Source organism: Thamnophis sirtalis, unplaced genomic scaffold (assembly GCF_051295495.1).
Source record: "Thamnophis sirtalis isolate CommonGarterSnake01/CBP01778 unplaced genomic scaffold, rThaSir2_p1.2 scaffold_11, whole genome shotgun sequence".
Classification (NCBI taxonomy): domain Eukaryota; kingdom Metazoa; phylum Chordata; class Lepidosauria; order Squamata; family Natricidae; genus Thamnophis; species Thamnophis sirtalis.
Genome location: NW_028261391.1, coordinates 60,151,037 through 60,174,205, shown reverse-complemented (window position 1 = coordinate 60,174,205; position 23,169 = coordinate 60,151,037). Strand labels below are relative to the sequence as shown.

At 40.0% G+C, this 23,169-nt stretch overlaps 1 protein-coding gene across 2 annotated transcripts in view; it reads right to left on the bottom strand.

Annotated features, from left to right (window-relative positions):
• GRK5 (G protein-coupled receptor kinase 5) overlaps positions 1-23,169 on the bottom strand; it is a 186,075-nt gene that overhangs the window by 2,506 nt on the left and 160,400 nt on the right. For both annotated transcript variants that reach the window (XM_087725895.1, XM_087725897.1), the window contains 7 exons: positions 22,404-22,594; positions 16,350-16,387; positions 13,024-13,113; positions 10,714-10,922; positions 4,372-4,506; positions 2,718-2,855; positions 1,059-1,190 (listed from right to left, as the gene is read on the bottom strand). In XM_087725895.1, coding sequence (XP_087582021.1) covers positions 1,059-1,190; positions 2,718-2,855; positions 4,372-4,506; positions 10,714-10,922; positions 13,024-13,113; positions 16,350-16,387; positions 22,404-22,594 — 933 coding nt within the window. The remainder of the gene's footprint in view (positions 1-1,058; positions 1,191-2,717; positions 2,856-4,371; positions 4,507-10,713; positions 10,923-13,023; positions 13,114-16,349; positions 16,388-22,403; positions 22,595-23,169) is intronic.

The following is a 23,169-nucleotide window of genomic DNA, read 5'->3' as shown; positions in this document are numbered from 1 at the left end:
AGGAATAGCTGTGTTTATTGTTTAATGTTATATGGCCCCGGTTATGCACAGTATATATGTGACTGTACGAAAATGGAAATGGAAAAATAAAAACACATTTACAGGGGGGGAAAAGGGGGGGGGATATCACATTCTTTTAACTGCATGTCCATTTACTCTCTCACCCTCAACTCTCCTTAAGCCACTGGGTTCTGAGTAGACTTTTGTTTGGGCCAGGACTCTTGAGCTACTACAGTTTTACTATCTGGTAGAATGCAAAGCACCAGCCTCTAGCATCTTCTTTATATACAAGAATGCTTCTAAATCTCCTATATACTAAACCTGATGGTGGCCATTTGCAAAGTCTGCCTATTTGTCCTAGCACTATGGCACTAGACAAGTTTCTTAATGTGTCTTCTAGTACATGTATGTTTTATGCAGTGGTGAAATTCAATTTTTTTTTTACTACCGGTTCTGTGGTGGGCGTGGTAGGGGAAGGATACTGCAAATTCCCATTCCCGCCCCACTCTGGGGCCAGCCAGCCAGAGGTGGTATTTGCCAGTTCTCCGAACTATTCAAAATTTCCGCTATCGGTTCTCCAGAACCTGTCAGAAAGTGCTGAATTTCACCCCTGGTTTTATGACGAGCCATGTCTACCTTGCTAGTCAATTATGAATAGATAATGGCTTATCCTTCCAAATGTTTTACAAACACACTGCCTTGGGTTCCAACTATGTCTTTCAGTACAAGTGGGATTTTTTGTACCATGCTCAGGCAATCACTTTCATTTTTTGGTCAACAGTAATTATATATCAGGACCCAAGGCCTGAAGAAAAGGTGATGTTTTAGTTTCTAAACTCTCTTTCGCTACAAATTTGCCCCAATCCATCATGAGTAGCGGCAAGCCAACGTGACTTGAGTACACCAGCCTGGCAAAAGCTTGTTTTCATCCATCACTAGACTATAATGATAAATGCCATATGCCATGACATGATTTAGACATTTTGGAATATAGATAAAGATTATTGAGTATTTATTTAATAAAATATATGCATTAGGAAAGGTTTAGAAACTCTTACCTGACGTTTAAATATTCGATGCAGCAATCCTTTCTTCGGTGGTTCTGGAGGATAGTTTTTGTTAAGGTCTGGTGAGATAGTACCATTTGGTCCAAATAAGTTTAGTTCTTTAAAACATTCTGTTTCTATCATCTAGCAAGATGAAAGAGAAAAATTATTTATTGGAACCCACAATGAAAACCAGGGGAAACTCTAGCCTTATTATATAGAATTCATCATTTATAAAGACTCAACAGAATACACCTAGATAGGAGGAAGGTTGCCTGCTCATTGGAAGATAATCAGTTTTCAAGTTACTGTAAATACAGAGGCAACCTGTAGATAGGATCTTGCCAGTTTGAGCAATCTGCATCTATAAATATTCCATAAACAATTAGAAATGGACAGTCTTTGCCCTCTTTTTTTCACATGTGACATCTGGACTGAATTGCCTCTTACGTCTTTGGAATGTGTCACCTACCTCCTGGGAATCCAACTCTTACTACATTCAGGTCACATCAGGTGACCTTTGGTCAGTCACTCTCTCAACCTACCTTACTTATTGTGGGGGGGAAATATGAGAAAGGAGCATTATGTGCCATGATCAAGGCTCAGGATTCAGATTCTGAATCTAAAAAAGCTGCTCCACATGAGCATGTGGAATGTCAGCTTGATTAGACACCAAGCCCAAAGTCACATGAGGCTGATCAAAAACAGGCATCACATGGACATTGGAGCAGCCAGGTGATGATGATATAAAGCCACTGAGTTTCTGCACCAGGAATGTAGAAAGGAGAGCAGAGTAATATTCTATGAGACTCCTTGCCAAGTAAAGGAGTAAAATCACTTGATTAGTGATTACAGCCTAATTGATCACTTGATTAGTGATTACAGCCTAATTTAAGAGGAAGCCCTCACCCTTTGTTGGAAATAATCATTGGATTTATGGTTCTTGTGCAAATGTTCCAATGAATCTTGTTGAATAAGAAACCATCAACCTCTCACTTCTGGACTGGTTGATAATCCTGACCTGGCTCTTGGAATCTTGGGCTGAAATTGGACTATTCTTCTGTGTGCTGCTATTAAAAAGCCAATCATTTGGACAAGTATTTGTGTGCTTTGCTACTATTATCTTTTGACCTTGAGCATACTGAATTACTACATGAACTGTGTGAGTCAGTACTGAAATCAGAAGCAGGACACGATGTGAATTTGAGCTCCTGAACCACATATAAGATATAAATCTAACATAAATGATTACAATAACATACAGTATAACTAATAAATCCTTTTTAAAAAGCAACTTAGAATGTCGTGAAACTTTCTCTAAATTTTGGACATCCTTCTCTACTGTCTTATCATTCCAGTCCAATTGCTATTTTCTTCAGCTTGCTCCGTCTGATACAAACCTTACATGTCCAAAATATTTCTTTATTAAGAGTAGCAAAAATGGTGAATCTACAAGTGACTTTCACCACATATTGGACGCAGCAAAACTAAACTAAGTATTAGTTGGTCTTAATACCAATTAACTATCTCTGGCACATGAAAGCAATAACGTCTTTCATTACAGAAAGCTATTCTTAAGCTTTTTTATCATCAGGTAATTGTAGTCCTGTGCGGAAAAAGAGGATGTTTGAAATTTTAGAATTGCACATTTCGAAAGAATCATACAGTTACCTCATTTTGCCATGGGATAGATACAGAGCCTGTAGAAAACTTGGAATAGAAATCGTCATCTGTTTGGTCCAAGTTCACTCCCTTGACAGTGGAAAACTGCTCAATGTCCAACACATCTTTGCAGTACACTGCTCTTGGCTGCCCCAGCACAAAAAGAAAGAGTAAGAATCATGTAGCACCAACATGTGGATGGTACTATTTTTGAGGTCATTCAGAACATTACTTGCTTTGGGCAAACAGAAGTACAGAAAATCCATGCTCATGGGTCAGGTGAGCGGGTTGTCCAATACAATCTATGTCCCCCAGACCGATTGCTCTCTCTTGCATCTCTTGCTGCTCTTCCACCCACCTTCCTCAGCACTTGTGTCCACTGCCTCCCTGCCCTTGCACTGACTTTCATCTACTGCCACTACCCTTCATATACTCCATCTTTCCAAGTCTACCCAATCCTTCTAAGCCTATTCAGTTTCTCCAAGCTACTCATGCTAGTTTTTTGCCAACATTAGCTTGATCCTTCTGAGTTTGTTTGGTTCTCCTCTCAACAGCATTCATAAATCTATACCCTTCCTTCTTGAAGGCTGCATTTTCTTCAAAAGAAAAAAAATGTGACCGTTTTCTTTGGGAAAGAGAGTTATAGACCTGAGGATTTTTTTTTCTATAACAGGGTCCTCCATCATCATCATCATCATCATCATCATCATCATCATCATCATCATCATCATCATGTTAATCTTTGATAAGATTCACAGCCATTGGGGCTGGTTGGTAGCTCAACAGTTCGCGTCCTAACCAAGGACCTAGGAACTGTTAAGGTAACGTCGGAGGGTCTAAGCTGTTCCAAGTAGGATGGTTAGAAGAAGTAGGATGGGAAGAAGAAGAAGAAGAGGAGGAGGAGGAGGAGGAGGAGGAGGAAGAAGAAGAAGAAGAAGAAGAAGAAGAAGAAGAAAGAAGAAGAAGAAGAAGAAGAAGAAGAAGAAGAAGAGGAGGAGGAGGAGGAGGAGGAGGAGGAGGAGGAGGAGGAGGAAGAGGGAGAGGGAGAGGGAGAGGGAGAGGGAGAAGGAGAAGCAGCAGCAGCAGCAGCACTGGGCTGCATCATCCTTAAAAATAAAAATAGCTTTGGGGATATCTATGAACTCTATGGGCTTTTTTTAAAAATAAAGATAATCTTGAAGCTGATGCTTTGCACTATGCAAGCTTCCACAGTAATTTTGTTTTAAATTAAAAGAATATTTAATTTTTGATTTAAAATAAGGAAGCTATGAAGTTTGACTAGTATCAATTGAGGTGTCTGAACATTAGGGACCACTAACAAGGAGTAAGTTAACAACTGACATAACTTTTGAAAGCATGGCATAGATGAGGGAAGACACCATCTGAAGAGAACAAGATGTGTAAGGCTGCCTATAGGGGCTTCATTCAAACACTGTTATGAAATTTCAACCAGTGATGGAGTCAAAATTATTAGACAAGGACACCCAAAGTCAAGATACGACCCTAACTCAAGGAAGATAGATTTCAACCATTATAAGTACAGATTCAACAGCTTCTCAAGGATGATAGACTTCAACCATTAAAAATACAGATTCAAGCGGTAGGCCATATATATTCTCAAGTTCTACTTCAGCTCTCTAATTCTTTTTTAAGCATCACTTACATCAGGGACGAAAGGGGGCTCCAGCATTCCTCTTTGGAGACGCTTGAAATTCATGCTCTTGAAAAATGGGTGGCTCTTTACTTCAGCTGCACCGTCCTGACATCCCAGCCTTTGTTTCACATCTTTGCTCAGCAGCTGAAAAGATGGCAAGACAATTATCAGAAAATATTTGTTGAATCCTATTGCATGCAGAGAAAACCAAACATTCTCCTCTATATCCTAATGTGAGTAGTACTGATAAAAAAATCATTTGCCATTCATACGTTACCACTTAATAAAAACAAAGCTAAATATGTGACAGTCCAACATGTTTAGATGGGGTGCGGTGGCTCAGTGGCTAAGATGCTGAGCTTGTCAATCAGAAAATTCGGCAGTTCAGCGGTTCGAATCCCTAGCATTGCGTAATGGATTGAGCTCCCGTTACCTGTCCCAGCTTCTGCCAACCCAACAGTTCGAAAGCACGTAAAAATGCAAATAGGAAATAGGGACCACCTTTAGTGGGAAGGTAATAGTGTTCCGTGTGCCTTCGGTGTTTAGTCATGCCAGCCACATGATTACAGAGATGTTGTCAGCCTCTGCTTTGCTTTGCTTCGGCTGCCATGAAACGGGGAGGGAGGGCATGGTATTTGGGAGGGGTTACTCATTGTGCTGGAGGAAGGTTCTGGAGTTCAGCTGCCTGTCGGACTACGCATGCGTAGGAGATTCCTGCCAGGACTAACGGCACCGACATTCCATCTTCGTGATGCCTTTTGAAGTTATCTCACACCTGACACTTGAGAGAATTATGATTGGACTGTAACTGTGATGCCAAGGGGTGGGGAATGGGCTATTCTATATATCAATCTTTTTCGCGCCTAAATAATCAGACTTCGCTTCGCTATGCCTTTAATCATTTATAATTAGTAAAAGTACACTTGATTTCTACACATGGAGTCTCGTGGTCTTCTTTCCTAATTATCTAATGGAGAGGTGCTGACAGATGTCTTTGCAAAGCGCAGCCTCTTCGGCTTTGTAACGGAGATGAGCACTGCCTCCTAGAGTCAGGAACGACTAGTACATATGCGCGAGGGGAACCTTTACCTTTATCTCATGTTGGAAATGTAGGCATTGTTATCTTTGGCATTTTACCCCTGAGATGAAAGTATTAAGTAACACAATATAGAGCGTAAAAAAAGTAACTGAAATTTGTGACAAGGTGAAAATGGTTCTCCTTTTGGAATTGGCAAAGCTGCAGCAAATCACTTTGTGGGTCAACTTATAATGAGGCCACTGCTAGTGAGTCCTGTTGAGAAACTCCTGGTGGGTTCTGATTAGATATTATGCAGACAATAATTATACTAAGCTGCATTCTCCAAGTCCAATTAGAGTGATTGTTAAGGGATCTGTGATGGTATTACAATTCATAATTAATTAATTTGATATTATTGATATTATTCTAGTGTACTTTATTTCTTCTAGATTCCCCCCCCTCCCCAGTACTTCTCTTTTAAAAATTGCAATAACATCTTAAAAACCTTTTGATTATAATATTGAAAGCAGTGTTACAATGTCATATCACAGTCCCTGTCCTTTTGGAGCAGGTATACAATGTTGAGACACAAAATGTGTGTGCTTGCATCACAATACTGTGATGATGCTTTCTTCAGTTTGACCCCCATTTCACCCCCAATCCCCAGTAGACACTGCTAACTGACACTATTATCTTGTCTAGCCTTGAATATTAATTTATGCTGTAACCTAAACTATATATAATGTTATGATGAATATTCATTGTACAATGTGTCTATGAATATATTAAACAACCAAGGCAATATCCTTGCCTAAGTGTTGAAATTCACAAAGCTTTCTGTTAATTTTCATCTATTACTGCCATCATATACTGCTTTTACTGCAGTTGGCAACTTTCTATATTTGCAAAAAGTTCCATTATTCAAGCATTTCCATTTTATCATACTTGACTTACTTTCTCACATTCTTACATTTCTAAGTGGCCTTCGGAAAAGCAGTACATACTATGCGACTGTACTTATCAAATTTTGTTTGATAATTTTGTGCTACTTGTGGCATCATTTTAATCAGAAGTCTAACAAGCAGCCCTCTGGTAACTGAACAACTAGTTTTGTTACCTTTCATTTTGTACAAGGGAACCATAATGTGTTCTTCCACTTGTCAGACACAGATGCAATCTTTACTCAGGTGCTAAATAAATCACACTGCACTTCATTGGCACCCATACCCATATTTCTGCTACTACATCATCTATATTTGTTTTTAAAGCTTTATGATTTCTTTTTCAGCATTTCGTTCTTGGACACTAACATATTTATTTTTTCATTATTCATTTATTCATTTCTGTCCCAGCCTCTGAAATCGTTCTTCTAGCACTCTTTCTCTCTTCAATTTCATCACCCTGCCCCTAATTCTTCACTTGTCTTTTTTCATGTTTTCATCCATTAATGATTTAAACCAAAACCAAACTTTGAAATATACAGATTCCTTTTAGGCAAATAATTCATTAAACCTTTACATTTTCAAGCCTATAAATAGTCCAATCACTTTTTCTGCACTCTTATTTCATTCCCAATTATCTATTCATATGTCCCAGCAGAATGATTTTTCTTTAGACTTCCTTAATCAAGAAGTTGAATTGAACTGAATATTTTATTCGACTAAGTGTGATAAAGCACAAACGAATTTTGAGGAAAATTGCCCAAATTTGTGTAACTCTTGTCAAAGAATTTCTCTGGTTCTTTCATTTCATTATCCTTATTTGCATTACATTATATTATCATGCCAAGTATATACTATTTTACCTGTTTTTATTTCAGTCTTCTTTCTTATTACGTGATAGGGAAGAAACGGCTAAAGGAATTTCACTGAGGAATATTAGAAACTAAAGTAGCTCAATGATTATGGGCTAGTAATGTCAAGCTTCATTCAGTAACAAAAATAAGCTAAGGAAAAGATGATTGAACTCAACTGGACTCTCTTCTGAACAAACATATGTGGTTAGACTGTTAACTTCATTGATCATAAAAATGAGGAGGAAAACAGATTAAAAGATTTTTCCAAAGGATGTTCAGCCTTTGTCCATTAGAGGGCAGCAATAGAAAAGTTAACATGAAATATTTGTATAACCTTGCAATTTAGAAATCATTAAAATAATGAATTTATGTAATTAGGCCGCAGAAACATATGTAATAGAAAGTTAACTGCAGTTTGTTGCCTCCAATTGCTTAACCAGCTTGTTTTTACAAGCATTCTTCATTTTGAGGGAACAGAAGCAGGTAGATGCAGACTCCAGCCAAGATTTGGCAAATGATCCTGGAAAATTCTCCAGCTAAAATGTTCCCAAGGCTGGACAAATCTAAATGAAAAGGGAACACTAATTACAGTATCCCCGGCACAGCATATTACTGAAGCATTTAGTTTACAAACACCGTTTACTGACGTTAGGAAACATCACAGGAATTTTTCAACAGTGAGCCTTGTTTCTGCAACTTGGATCTGGTTGCGCTTGGAAGCAACTGTGAACGCATTCAGTGCTTAAAAGCAGGCCTGGGTGGATGACACACGGCAAATGGAACAAACCTCTAAGATTTTCCTGCATGTGTCAATGTTGGCATCAAGGCACCCACAGTTTCAAGTCATGGTCATTTCGGAGGGTGTTGCTGAACTGTGTTTTACCGGAACACAACACCATTTTGAATATGGCAGCACAGGAAATTTATGTTTCTGGACTGATGCTAGTAAGAATCAAAAAAAGTCTAGGAAACTCCTTTGATTCAGGTTTTATTTTTCCAACATGCTCATCGCCGCCCTAAAAAATGAAGACTTTCATTGGTGAAATTAGTGGAGAGGGCCCTGTGGAGAGATCCCTTTTAATTTATTTCATTTTTATCCCTACCGTTCAAGATCACAGCCTCCTTGCACTTTAACTCTGTGGCAACCTTGTGAACCCTATGAAGTTCACCAGGAAGTTCCATCTTTTTACAACCGGTTCTGTGAGTGTGGCTTGGTGTGCATGGCTTGGTGGATGTGGCAGGGAAAAGATACTGTAAAATGTCCATTCCCTCCCCACTTCAGGGGAAGGTTACTACAAAATCCCCATTTCCTCCCGATCAGCTGGGACTCTGGAGGCAGAGAATAGCCGGGGGAGAGCCCAGTCAGAGGTGTTATTTACTGGTTCTCCAAACTACTCAAAATTTCTGCTACCGGTTCTCCAGAACTGGTCAGAACCTGCTGAATCCCACCTCTGTATCTGGGTTTCCACAGGCCCAGCCCAAAATTGTAATCAATACTCTACACTGGTACTCAAGAATCCCTATGCAGGATAATTGAGTTAAATGTTAACCGGGATGAAATTTAATTTTAAAATAAAAATTTCCTCTCAGAAAACTTATAAAAGTTTTTTGTTGAAGAAAACATTATACAGTGATAGTAAACTGCTAAGAACAAGTAATGAGTCATGTTATACTTATTACATAGTAAAGTCATTCACAACAGGTTTCATAACTGGAAAAACGTGGATGTAAAATATTTGGCTACTGGACTACACTACGCAACTGGCTTAAGGCATGAAAAAATGGTAGATTGTAGTTGTTCCCACAACTTCTGAAATAAAGGCAAGGCACACTGTATTCTTTACGGAAAAGAGATAACAATGTAAGGCTTTTCAAACTTCATGGTGCTAACCATAAGATCAGAATGTATATCTTCCTATGAAAAATTCTGTCAGAAAACCCTTGGACAGGGTCTCTTGAGTAGGACAAGGATTATGTTTTCCTTGGACAAACTGTAGTTTGGAACTGTAATTTCTGTTTTACAATTTTGTATATTCAAAATTCAATATCTGACACAACCAGTGGTGGTTGTAGACGGTACGTCCCGGTACGGGCGTACCGGAGCCTGCCCGGAGCACCGAGTACCATTCCAGTATGGTGCTTTGGAGGGCCCCCCAGCCTGCTCGAGCTCCTTACCATATTTTAAAGTTTTCTGCGCTTCCGCGCACGTGCATGGCATGTACAGCGCCTGCGCGGCACTCTACCAAACAGCTGGAGCATCGCGGAGGCTTGTGGAAGTGTCGTTTGCAGCTACAATGCATGCGCACATCGTGCACGTCCATGTGGGTGACGTACCGGTTGGAACGGAATCCAGAACCTACCACTGGAAACAACTCAATCCCGAGATCAGGATTTGCCTTCAACGGCTTTTGTCCTCTCAGCAGTAGTTCCTCTTACATCTTCAACCTATTCCTGAGTATCTTGCAAGATAATCTATCCACGATCAATACACTTTTGCCTAGCCCCACCTTCCCCCTTATTCTTCTTTCAACTTCTCCATGATGGATGACGTGCTGTGCCTGGTCTTCCATATTCTAGTATTCAGCCCAGTCTTCCAACATTAGATTTTCTTCCTCTCCAGGAATTGATGCCGAGCATAGGTTGCATTCAGAGTATGCAGGTTTACTCCAGAATCCAGTATGATGTCCCAGGTTAATTCAAGTTTGTCATAGCAACTGACCAATGTTTTATGGTACAATTCCCCAAGAAAGGAACCTATTGAGAGCTATCCTTGGTGATCCTAGTCAAGAATGCCACAAGCCTACCAAGTGGTGCTCAGAAGTGATCTGGGACTGTGGCTACACAAATAAGGTCTGTCAATGGAGGGTCCCAGCAAACGGATCCCAAGAAACGAAGGCAGCTTGCTTTGAATGGGAACAAATATGACCTCCATCATGACCTCGCATTCTGATGACTCCTAGTTTAATGGTTTAATCTTTTTTAGGCAAGAAGTTCGAAACAGATCGGCATTTCCAAATAGTGGTGGAAAAGCTGCTTAGCGGCAAGTCTGAATTTGAGAAGACACTGTAGATAGCACTGAGCTAGATCAGCAGTCTGGCTTGTTATAGCTTCAATAATTTAGAAGTCATGAAGGCAAGGAAGTAGTTGTAGTGGGAAACATTTCAAAATATACATCTTTCCGAAGGGGGGAACACAAACAAAGGCAAACAAAAGTCATTGAAAGCTTTCACTATATTATTGAATGAAACACTGGGAAAGAAACTTGTGAAAACTAAGGCTAGTTCTAGAAGGTAGAAAAATTTAATATTTTCTAGGGCCATGATCAGCAAAGGACCTACAACCTCAATAGTGTCACTTCACATGCAGTGGACTTCAGATTTTATATTTTCTGCTCATGGGCTATGAGGGTTAAAGGTCAATACATCTGTACGACCTCCGGGCTTGAAAAAGCTTTCCACAAGTAGTCTTAATCATTATCTCATCATTATCTCATCATTACAGTCTACCGATTGATTTCCACACCAAATGACCTCCTTACCATTTTGCAGATAGACTTTGCCTCTTCAGAGAATTTATGGGAATACACCTCTTCCATCTCCAAGACTCTCCTGTCTACTTCTTCCCGCTTCACCTTCTCTTTCCTTCCTCGAAAGGGTGACTGCCCTGCAATCATTTCATAGATTAGGCAGCCTAATCCCCAGTAATCAGGGCTGAGGGTATACCGCTGGTTATTCAAGACTTCTGGAGCTGGGAAAAAGAAAAGGGACAATGGAAAAAAGTTCCCTGTGTCTATATTGACGTCAGCATGACTACCAAGGCAAGAATGAAATAAGAGATTCCATTTAGTCTGGCCAAGGATCAATTTGATACTAGGAGGGAAGCTCAGTGGAACTTGTTTCACAGGTAATTACAATAATAAAAATAAGTCATTTATGTAGGTTCACTTCCGTATAGTTGGAAACGATTATTCTCCATGATAGTGCAAATACGTATTTCCAGGATTTAAATGGGAATGGAGACCACTGTTTACCCTGTGATAATCTCCATAGTACGCAATACACAAGGATATCTGTCAGGTGGCAATCATTCAAAATACTTTACTTTTCCCTGTCAGAAAATATCAGAATGGATCTTTTCAAGGCTCTGTAAAGGATATGGGTATCACATAAGCTTATCCCCAGGGTTGGAACTGGGCTGGCGGCGTCCTCGTGCACGCGCGCAGTGCACGCATGCGTACTAGCACCTGTGCGATGCTCCAGCTGCTCCTGGAGGATAACGCAGGCGCTGTATGCGTTCTGCGCATGCGTGGAAGCGCAGAACTCATCAAAACCCGGTAAGAAACACGGGCGGGCGGGTGGATCCTTCGGCGTTCCCGGAAGTTACTTACTTCCGGGTTCGCCAACCAACCGGTTCGCGGGGACTGCCGCGAACCGCCTGAAACCCACCCCTGCTTACCCCTAACAACAACAGTCTATATTCAATTAGTTTTCTTTGTCATACAAGTCACATTATTATATGTGAGATGAAATTAGTTTTCTTACACACTGGAGTCTGGAACAAGCCACAATGATTCCACACATGGCACGATGTTATTATGCTGTGAATGATGTGAATTTTACTAATTTGCTTAAATCATATCACGTCCTCATGTGATCATGACGATTTTGTGTTGCCTACCTCATAATGGCAAGCAACTGCATCCCCAGTGTTTGGTAGTGTATTGGGAAGGGGATTAAGGGACTATAAAAGTGGTGCTAAGAGTACACAAGACCAGAGGTGGGTTGCTTCTGGTTCTGCACGGATTGGGCAAAGCAGTAGTTACGATGGTGGGAGGCTCCACCCTCCCACCCGGAGCTTGCCCGAACCAGTAATAAAAAAAATTGGCAACCCACCTCTGCTCAAGACCCAGGAAACAATCTCACATTCCCATCTCTGATTTAAGTTAAAATCTTAGTGCCGTTTATTTGCAATAATCTCATTTCCATTTTTTTTCATTTTCAATTCTCTGAAGCATGAGGTTTAATCTTTACTAAGATTTACAAATATATAATACATGGTAGGAGTTCTATGGACTCTATTTAACATATCATTCACCTTAGAGCAGTGGTTCCCAAACTTGGCAACTTTAAGACTTGGGGACTTCAATTTCCAGAATTCTCCAGCCAGCTCTGCTGGCTGGAGAATTCTGGGAGTTGAAGTCCCCAAGTCTTAAAGTTGCCAAGTTTGGGAACCACTGCCTTAGAGAAATGAAAACTATCAAGAATGAAAAAAAAAACTACTTAATTTTTTTCAGAATAATTCCTATATTAAATGTTTACCTCTGCAGTCAACTGCAATACAGAGTATGAAATATAAATGGTCAACTACAGCTATTGGGAGTGATGGTGAAGGGGGGAAGGAATTAAGTCATAAAAGTATCTAATACATAACACTAATAGCTCATAAGCTCTAAATGCTGGATAATATTCAAATGGTTCATTAGGTGATTGCTATCTTGTCCTTCCCCAGGCCATTCATGGGCATCATGTTTACTGACAATCCTCGCAATTCCTTATTTAACGCACTGTTCTTATTAAATAAATATATTTTTAACTTTTACCAGTGCTGAGTGTTACATAAACCCAATCTGGGGGATGCTGCCTTTGCACTCAAGCAATTAGGGGAGGACATACGGAGAATTGTGACTTGGTCAAGTGATCCTACATATCAGAGATTCAGCCATCTGTTCAGTCATGCTGAATTGTGACTGCTTATCATGCATGAACAGAGTTTGTTTTTTCTTTTACATTACAGAGTTGAAATAATAGTCTTCGAAGCTGAAAACAACAGACTATTTCAGACCACTCACCCATATACCCAACTGTTCCTACTCGTCCACGGATGGAGTCACCCTCAGGAATTTTAACAGCTAGTCCCAAATCAGATATTCTGATGTGGCCTAAAGTGGAGGTGAAAATTTTTTTTTAGCATAGGCATAAATCTGTAGAAAACAATTATTTTGCTATTAAATACATTATCAAAACAAATCTAACCATTGTAGGGAAGAAAATAATACCAATTGTTTGGAGGAACTCATCTGAAAAATTGATCAAGGAAACTGCTTGATATTACGGCAGGCCAAATATCCCTCTGCTTTCAGATAAAAGTACAAGCTTGAACACGAGATGGTTTTAGAATAGCAGGGAGAATTTAAAGAATGTTAATCTTGACTATACATTAGATATTAAAAAACACTTTTTAATGTGTTTAATTTCTTCAAAATCCCCTTGAAAGGGTGCTATGCCAGAAGCTTTCCATCCCAGAAAAACAAAACTGCATTGGAAGTGCAATCAAGATTTTATGTTATTTTGTTCCTTTCAATGAGAGGGGGAAAATCCCTGGAAGGTGGGGAAATGGTGGAGTTGCTAGGAATCATTTATAACATCTAATTTAATTCCTTGCTTGGTGAAAGTAATCCAAGCATATTTAAAATATGGTTGCTCACATTGCGTGACTATCAAACCTTTAGGGAATATTTCCTAATCAGCCATTAAGGTTTGCCTTCCTGTAATATAAGATTACTGCCCCATAGAGCACACCAACTAACCAATTCGAATTACAATGAGCATTTTCATTATGTTTTCATCAAAGGTGGGTTCCTACCAGTTCGCACCAGTTCGGTAGAACCGCTTCGTCAAATCTACCAAACCAGATATAAGAGGTTCTACCAGAAAGCAGGCCACACCTACAGAAGAGGTTCCAAATTTTTTTGAAACCCACCACTGACACACACACACACAGACTCACACAGTGAGAGAAAGAGAAAGAGAAAGGAAGAAATAAAGAAGAAAAGGAAAAAGAAAGAAAAAGTGAGAGAGAGATGAAAGAAAAAAGGAAAAAGGGACAGAGACAAAATGAAGGAAAGAGAGAGAGAGAGAGAGAGAGAGAGAGAGAGAGAGAGAGAGAGAGAGAGAGAGAAGAAAGAAAGAAAGAAAGAAAGAAAGAAAGAAAGAAAGAAAGAAAGAAAGAAAACACATGGCCGGCAAGCCACTCCCACCAGGTCACATGGCCGGCAAGCCACTCCCACAAAGGAGGCCACACCCACAAAGTAGGTTCGAAAAATATTTGAAACCCGCCACAGGTTTTCATCCTCCCCACTCCTAAGATTGCATTCTCCACAGCAAAAATGATAAGCAATTGAATACTTTGGCCAAGTGTTATTTCATCAGACTGTTTTCCACTTTGGTTGTTTTGTTTACTTGGACTAACAGACTTTGCAGGCCTCGTGTGTTACCTGCAGAGATGGGCAAACTTTTGATGGCTACAGATTGTATTTAAGAAAATTTGGCCATTATGGAAGGGACAAAATCCAAAGCTGAGTGAGATGTCACACATATGGGCAGGGATGGGATTATACAATTTTTCCACCTGGCTTTAAAAACAAGTAAACTTGAAAAAGTTAGATTTTTATTTTTTTGAAAGTACATTATGGCTAGTAACATGTAAGTAAGTTAACATTATTAGCTTCTTGTACACTTGTCTCAAAAGAGCCGAGGTGGCGCAATGGTTAGGGTGCAGTAGTGCAGGCCACTTCAGCTGACTGTTATCTGCAGTTCTAATCTCACCGGCTCAGGGTTGACTCAGCCTTCCATCCTTCCGAGGTGGGTAAAATGAGGACCCAGATTGTTGGGGGCAATATGCTGACTCTGTAAACCGCTTAGAGAGGGCTGAAAGCCCTATGAAGCGGTATATAAGTCTAACTGCTATTGCTAAAATTAGAGGAGACTATACCATCAATTTTCAGCAATTGCAGTTGGAGGAGGCTGTGGAGGAACATGATGGGGGGAGGGGAAGTTCAGATATGTTGGTTATATATCCACCCCTGTTTTACAGGTCTCTTAACTGGGGATTAGACCAGAAGTCTTGCACTTCTCCACTGACATCAGATCACTTCTGCGACAAGGAGAACTTTGTCTTGCATGAAGGACTAACAGAGTGATACTATTTATGAGTTTAAAACTAGCTGTAATTCAAATAAAGGCTATATATTTTGCCATCCATGACTCTATTCAATTCAGAAAGTTGCTGAGCTGATGGATTAATCTATATGGATATAAATAGAACAAATAATTCAATGTAATTGAGTTGGGGTGGATGTTAACTCGGAGGAGCATTTGAAATAAAAAAAAATAGTTTGGCAACCCATATTTCATACTTGAAGCTTAGCATAGTCAGTTTAATGCCCCCATATTATTTCTCATTGCTTAGACTGGTAATAATATTGATTGGTCAAAGGCACGATTCCCATTGTTTACCCAGGTAGCAATGTTGTTCTGTTGTAGGCATAAGGGCAAGAAGTACAAAGCCCATCTTCAGAGAAATGACACACACAATTAGTCACCCTCCTTGTTGGATAAGAGAAAATATAACATTTGTATAAACCTTTCTTAACATTTTTACTATTAGCCTAAAATCAGTGCCAGATTTTCCTATAGGCTAACTAGGCTTCAGCCTAGGGCCTCAAGATCAAGAGGGGCCTACATTCAAATTGTTAGCAACATTAAAATTACACTATTCTAAAAACAGTGAACACTAAAACACTGAATCGAAAATAAGGAGAAATTCTACGCATATGACTAATAAACAAACATAAAAATGTATTGGTTAAGATCGTTCCAGCGCCGCGGCAGTTGGAGAGCCCGCCCACATTCCCAGCACCGGCGGTCGGGCGAGAGGCGCGGCCGCTTTCAGTACCCGCTCCGTCGACGCGGAGCCCACCAGCGGCCAGGCAGGTGAGGGTGAGGGGGCTGAGCCGGGCCGCTGAGCAGAGCCGCCCTCTGTCGGGAGGCCAGCTATATATATTGATATATATTGATATATATCACAGTAATGATGTATTTTATTGTCTCTCATGTAATTTACAAACTTAAAAATGGGAGGCGAAAGGGCCTCATAAGTGGAATAGCCTAGGGCCTCTTTTCATCTAAATCCGGCCCTGCCTAAAATGCTCTTCTTTTCACAAGGTCTCCCTCTTTTTTGGCAAAAGTGCCATTTTTTTTCTCTATCCAAAGTTAAATGTTGTTTATGATTTAGCCTCTTATCCACTGCAGAGAATGATTTGGTTGTGTACAGACAACTATATATAAGCCATTTTATTGTAGACAAAAATGTTTTACCTAAAGCTCTCAGACTTACCATAATCATCTAACAGGATATTTTCTGGCTTCAAATCCCTGAAGAATAAAAAAAAAAAGAAACTGCTGTTATTTCTGTGGAAATTGCTTTGATAAAATGGAAATTGCAAGTACTTTCCAACCATTTAGGCAGTAGGGTGTCAGTTTACCCATCAAAAGAATTCAGAAAGTCAATTAAAAAACATGGTTTTGCAGCAACATGAAAATCACAGCCTACCACAATCTCGGGCCATTCACTTTAGCTGGATATGACCAATGAGGACACCATGCAGAGTATTTTGTATGTGTTCTCTAGCTAGTCATTGTGGCAGCCGCCAGAACAGCATTTCTCAATCTTAGCAAATTTAAGATGTCTGGACTTCAATTTATGTAGTTGGCTGCAAGAATTCTGGGAGTTAGAAGTTGCCAAGGTTGAGAACCCCTGTAGATTTATCTATATGAAAACCATGTCTTAATTTCTCTGCAACTGAGAAATTGTGATGGATACTCTTAACTATTTCTGTTTCAAAAATATAGGATGATTGAATGTGGAGTTCTCTTGAAAGGAGCTATTTTCTGGTTAGTATTTCTCTGCCCATCATGAATGAATTCAGATACAAGCTATAGTCTGTTTAAGAAAAAGACTGCACAGATAAGGTATGTCTTCTGCAAGATTTTAAACTGATATAGATATATGTGGTAGATCTGTTTTAACAGGTCTTATGAATGGACAGATATTCAAAAAGCAGAGCTATTATGTTTTGTGGAGTTGCAAATATTTCTTCCTTTCTTCAGAATCCAATGCCTAAAATGACCACTCCAATATTAAATATTTACGGCCAATGTGGGAGAAAGCAATGGATTAAGACCTCTAACTCTTCAAGGAAGTGTTTAAAATTAGGATGAAAAAGTAGGTTGAGAATAGCCTTTTATCACATTAATCCAACATGTTCCTTTTTGTTAAACACCAAGAATAAGCCTTTGGTGGTATTTAAAATAAGGCCATCCATTTTACATCCTCATTCCCTTCACATATTTTCTCAGTATTATTTGTTTAAAAAGGAGGCTTGTTAGCACTGGTTTATCTTGTGAAGTTTATCTTGTGAGGTCAATAGGAATTTAAACTAACAAAAAGAAGAGAACCAAAATGTTCTTAGTTCAATGTGCCTTTGCTTATAATAACAAATAGTGCATGTAATATATTTTGAACAAATAAAAGTTCCCCAGTGATTAATAGAGGAAAAATAATTAAGTTTACTTTCAAGTAACGACAAAGCTTAAATCATTTCTGAGAACAATATAAAATACTGAAAAGGAGCGTTTCAGGACCTTTCCTATCACAAATTGGTCTGATGGTCAACTTGAATTGTATTCTAAACAATTCTTGTGTCATAATTTTAGAACAATAACATATGTTTCGTATGTTAGGGATATAATTTGTGAAGATGTACTATCTTATTTAACACACTCACTTGCATTATTTTATTTAAGTAAATTGTTTCCTGGGTAAAAATGTGGCAGTAAAATCACCTTAGGAGTACTCTTGTCAGTTCAGATATAAGGTAAAGGTTCCCCTCGCACATACGTGCTAGTTGTTCCCAACTCTAGGGGGCATTGCTCATTAGCATTTCAAAGCCGGAGACCCAGCGCTCTCCGAAGACATCTCCGTGGTCAGGTGACTGGCATGACTAAATGCCGAAGGGGCACAGAGTGCTGTTACCTTCCCACCAAAGTGGCCCCTATTTTCTACTTGCATTTTTACGTGCTTTCGAATTGCTAGGCTGGCAGAAACTGGGATAAATAAGGAGAGCTCACCCCGTTACGCGGAGCTAGGGATTCAAACTGCTGAACTTTCTGATCGACAAGATCAGTGTCTTTTGCCACTGGGCCACAGCGTCCTCTTCAGTTCAGATATATTGCCCAAAATATTACCATTTAAAAAAAACAAAAACCAGCCCAGTGGTGTTTAGCAATTCTTACATTTGGGTGGGCTAATGAATGCCATAAACTTTCTCTTGTAAATGAATAATTATTCTCATAGTTGGTTATTCTTATGAAAAGGCAAAGTAATTCATCCCTTAATTTCAAGCAGGCTTATTAGATCTTTGGATGCTTCAGATCTTTGCCTCTTTGTTGTATTTATCTTTAAAAGCACCTTTAACAGATAGGTTCCTAATCAAAATGGTATTTAGCACTTGGGCTCAATATTCAGGCATTGGAACTCACATGGAGGCAGAAAGAATTGTGAAGAATAAAGCATAGAGAGAATTTTGCAGAAGTGCAGATTTTATCAGAAACTATTAAGGTTGTTTACATTTACAATCCCTATGGGGCTAGTATTTTGCAGGATCTGAATAACAACCCCTCCTGCATTACATAAAGAAAGAAGCAGGAACAACTGCTCGTCACTTGATAGTATCTGAAATGAGCATTTCATGTATGGAAAAGTCACTTTTGGGTAGCTCACGTCAAGACCAAAGGCCCTGCATGTTTTGTCTGAATATAGATCCAGAATAGGTGTCAAGACATAGGTTAAGGCATTTTGGATAAAAATGTGGTGGATCATGCAAAATATCTTTAAAAGAAGGATAAAATTTACTCCTCAGTTATTTTTACTAGGTATATGTACTGACTTTACAGCGGTAGAGACCAACTTGGTTCTGCACCTAATAACGGCAGCAAGACTGTTGGTGGCGCAATACTGGAAGAAGGAAGACTTGCCTACAACTCAAGAATGGACATTGAAAGTTATAAACCTAGCCGAGATGGCTAAAATATCGGCATATCTTAAAGACCACTCAAATGAGAGATATAAACGACACTGGAAAAAATGGATTGACTATACACAAAACAAATACAGGACTAAGAAATTCCAGATAGCCTATCCTTAAGATTAGGAATAATTTAAACTGCTCAAAGTTTGTGCAACAGGAAGAAGCTGAGTTCAACGCAGAGATGTTATTGACTTTCTTTTTTTTTAAATTTCCTTTGTCTTAATATATTTTAGACTGTGTTTGTTAAAGCCAAGGTGGCGCAGTGGTTAAATGCAGCACTGCAAGCTACTGCTAGATCAGCAGTTCAGCGGTTCAAATCCCACCGGCTCAGGGTTGACTCAGCCTTCCATCCTTCCGAGGTGGGTAAAAATGAGGACCCAGATTGTTGGGGGCAATATGCTGACTCTCTGTAAACCGCTTAGAGAGGGCTGAAAGCCCTATGAAGCGGTATATAAGTCTATTGCTATTGCTATTGCTAAAAAGCTATACCGTGTACGGGCTCTGGGAAGTCGGGGGGGGAAGGGAGGTGGGGTCTTAGGGGGGAGGGGGGATATATAGTATGTGCTAGATTTTAAAGTAACACGATTGCACTTGTATACTGTTGCTCTTTAACTCCAGTGTAAAAATAGGACAAGCTGAATATATTAATAGATAGTAGAAATACACCGAAGGGAGGAGTAGAGGGATAGAAGAAAGAGGGGTAGAGAGGGTAGGAGAGAGGATTGGAGGGAGAGTGAGAAGGAAGGGAGGGAGTGTATTGGGAGAGAGGTGTGGTAGAGGGGGAAGGGAAGTAGGGTAGAGGGGAATGATGGTGGGAAGATGGAAAGTTGGAGGGGGGCGAAAGAAAGGGTGTATGGAGGATTGAAGAGGTATATTGGGTTTCTATTTTGGGGGGGTATTATTGACAAGAGGAATGGCTGTGTTTATTGTTTAATGTTATATGGCCCCGGTTCTATACAGTATATGTGTGACTGTACGAAAATGAAAATGGAAAATAAAACACATTTACACAAAGACATGACACCTGCCCCACATGTGATTGGTCCAAGCAAAACTGTTGTGGGAAAGGAAAAGCGGGGAAGGAAAAAGTTCAAATACAGCCCACCTTTCCCCAAATTTTCCTAGCATCCCTCCTTCCCTACATCTCCTTATGTCCAAGACAAGAAGATAAGTGGCCATAAAATCTTCTAGCTTAGAAGGAGGAGCAGGTGGAAAGGAGAGAAAGGAAAGTTACGTGATCCAAGTGGGACTGTAAGCATCTCTTTGACCCGCAGAGGTTGAGAGGCAGAAATCCGCTTGAATTCAAGATGGTGGCTAAGGGAATATAGGAATAAAACTCTTGAGAAAATTGGTAAACGGGCCAGTGCCCAGGCCATGGGGCCGAGGAAGGGAGAGAAGGATGGTACATATTCCTTGCTCTACTCATCTCATAAGGCCCCTCTGGAATTTTTTTTACGGCCTGGAACAAGTAAAATATTCCGGAATGGTTTGTCTGAATTTTTCAGCCAAAATATATTTGTTTCAGGTTCCAAATGAAACACAATTTCTGGAGTGTAAAGGCCGAGGTAATGAATCCTAGTCAATTTCTCAGCCAGGTATTGAAGAGGCTCCAATCACAATATGGACGTTCCTTATGTGTCACAAACACAGTGACTCCTGTGCAGATTTATACCTTAGTACAGTGTTTCTCAACCTTGGTCACTTGAAGATGTCCGGACTTCAACTCCCAGAATTCCCCAGCCAGCATTCGCTGGCTGGGGAATTCTGGGAGTTGAAGTCCGGACATCTTCAAGTGGCCAAGGTTGAGAAACACTGCCTTAGTATATGATTAGAGATATGATGGTGCAGAAAAAAATATCTGGGAGAAAGGATTGATTTTCCTCTTTTTTTTCTTTCATAGCTCACTTCCATTAGGGGAAAAAAGTTTTTCCCATACTTTAAATTGCAATATAAATAGTTAAAAATCGTTTTCATACATTGTTATTCAATCTTCATCCCACCATTATTTGCAAAAGCTGCACCATGGGGTTATCAATTTTTTTCTTGGTAAGACGATTTTCATAACCGTATATTATCATAATTCCTGTAATCCAGTACTCAATTGTAAATAAATTCTTCCTCCAGAGAAATTAAACATTTTTGCAAAAAAAAAAAGTGATCTTTGATCAGGACCTTACTTTTTTCTGTTCATTATTGATTCAGGATTGATCTAGAAACACCCATTAATCAATTTAGATTTGTGTTCTGTCCCCTCTTCTCCGCTCGTTAACAGACGACAGGCAAAGAAACTTAAAAGGAACTCTCTTTATCAGTTCTCAGCTCAGACTGGCTGCGAGCCCAAAAATAAACATAAATACAGTCTCTGACGACATAACAGAATACCAAACAAAAACTCTTACAAAGCAATGCACTTCTCCAAGTGTCTCCTTGAATCAGGGTTACAGAAAACAAATCACTTCTCCAAGTGCTCTCAAATAAACCATGACCGATGATCAATGAATGTTGAATGAACGAAGGAACGTTGACTCCTGCAACCAAGGCGTGGCACCATCCGTCCTTTTATCCCCAGAAGATGACCCTAACGAGCCCCAGCTGCATTGTTAATCTTGCATCCCGAAAAGACTCACAGAAGACTGCTGCTGAGTCACAACAGATTTGTAAGGATAAACTGTGCAATAACAGTTGGCTCAAGGCCACACCTTTTGGTGGGAGAGAATTTTTTGCCACTTAATCATAAATTCCAATTAATTTGGTACCTATGTTGCATTTTTTGCTCTTTTGTTGTAAGGGTTCAAGGTTCAAGGTTCATTTTATTTATATGCTGCCCTATTCCCAGCGGGATTCAGGGCGGCGCACAAACCCAAAGGAGGGGAAGGGAAACACAAGAACTACAACAAAAAGTACAGAGAATTTAAAACAACCAACAGCCACACGCGTCGAGAGGGGAAGGGAAACTCATCGACCCCAGGCCTGCCGACATAGCCAGGTTTTAACGGCTTTTCGGAAGGCCTGGAGAGAGGTGAGGATCCTAATCTCTGCGGGGAGCTCGTTCCAAAGGGCCGGAGCCGCCACAGAGAAGGCCCTCCCCCGGGTAGTAGCCAGATGACATTGGCTAGTAGACGGAACCCGGAGGAGGCCTAATCTGTGTGATCTAATGGGTCTTTGGAGGGTACCATAAAAAAAGGTAATGAGAAACATATTGATACCTAGGTATAGAAACAGGAAATATTATATGAGGATAATAAGAATTCCTCTAAAGCGCAAATGCGTGTGATTTCCCGAAAGCATGGGAGAAAATCTACCTGTACACGGTGTTTTCCCTGTGAAGGTCTTCTAAACCACAAAGAATCTCTGCAGCATAAAACAAGGCTCTTTCTTCTTCAAAGCCTGGGTTTCCCATATTGTAGATATGGAATTTCAGGTCTCCCCCATTCATTATGGTTAGAACTAGGCAGAGGGCGTCCTTTGTTTCATAGGCATAGGCTAGATTGACCTGGAATGAGAGTTTTAGTTCAAGAAAATTATTCATGCCCACAATTCATAAGAGCCGAGGTGGCGCAGTGGTTAGGGTGCAGTACTGCAGGCCACTTCAGCTGACTGTTATCTGCAGCTCAGCGGTTCTAATCTCACCGGCTCAAGGTTGACTCAGCCTTCCATCCTTCCGAGGTGGGTGAAATGAGGACCCAGACTGTGGGGGCGATATGCTGACTCTGTAAACCGCTTAGAGAGGGCTGAAAGCCCTATGAAGCGGTATATAAGTCTAACTGCTATTGTTATTGCTATTGCTAATTCACTCATAGCTACCATTTTGTGTTAGAAAAGACATGACATCATTCAGTTAAAAGGAAGAAGAGATGGGATAGAATCCTAGCTACTAAAAAAAAAAACAAGACCACACGGCAAGAATACAGGCAGATATTGCAAAATTCAATCCCACCAGGACCAGAGGTTTAGCCATAGGAGGTTTTGGACTTGTGCTGGAGCCCATCCTCAATGAAATTCTTAGAATGGGCTTCAGCACAAGTCCGAAAGTTCAGAAGACTAGACATCTGATCCCGGTGATCGACC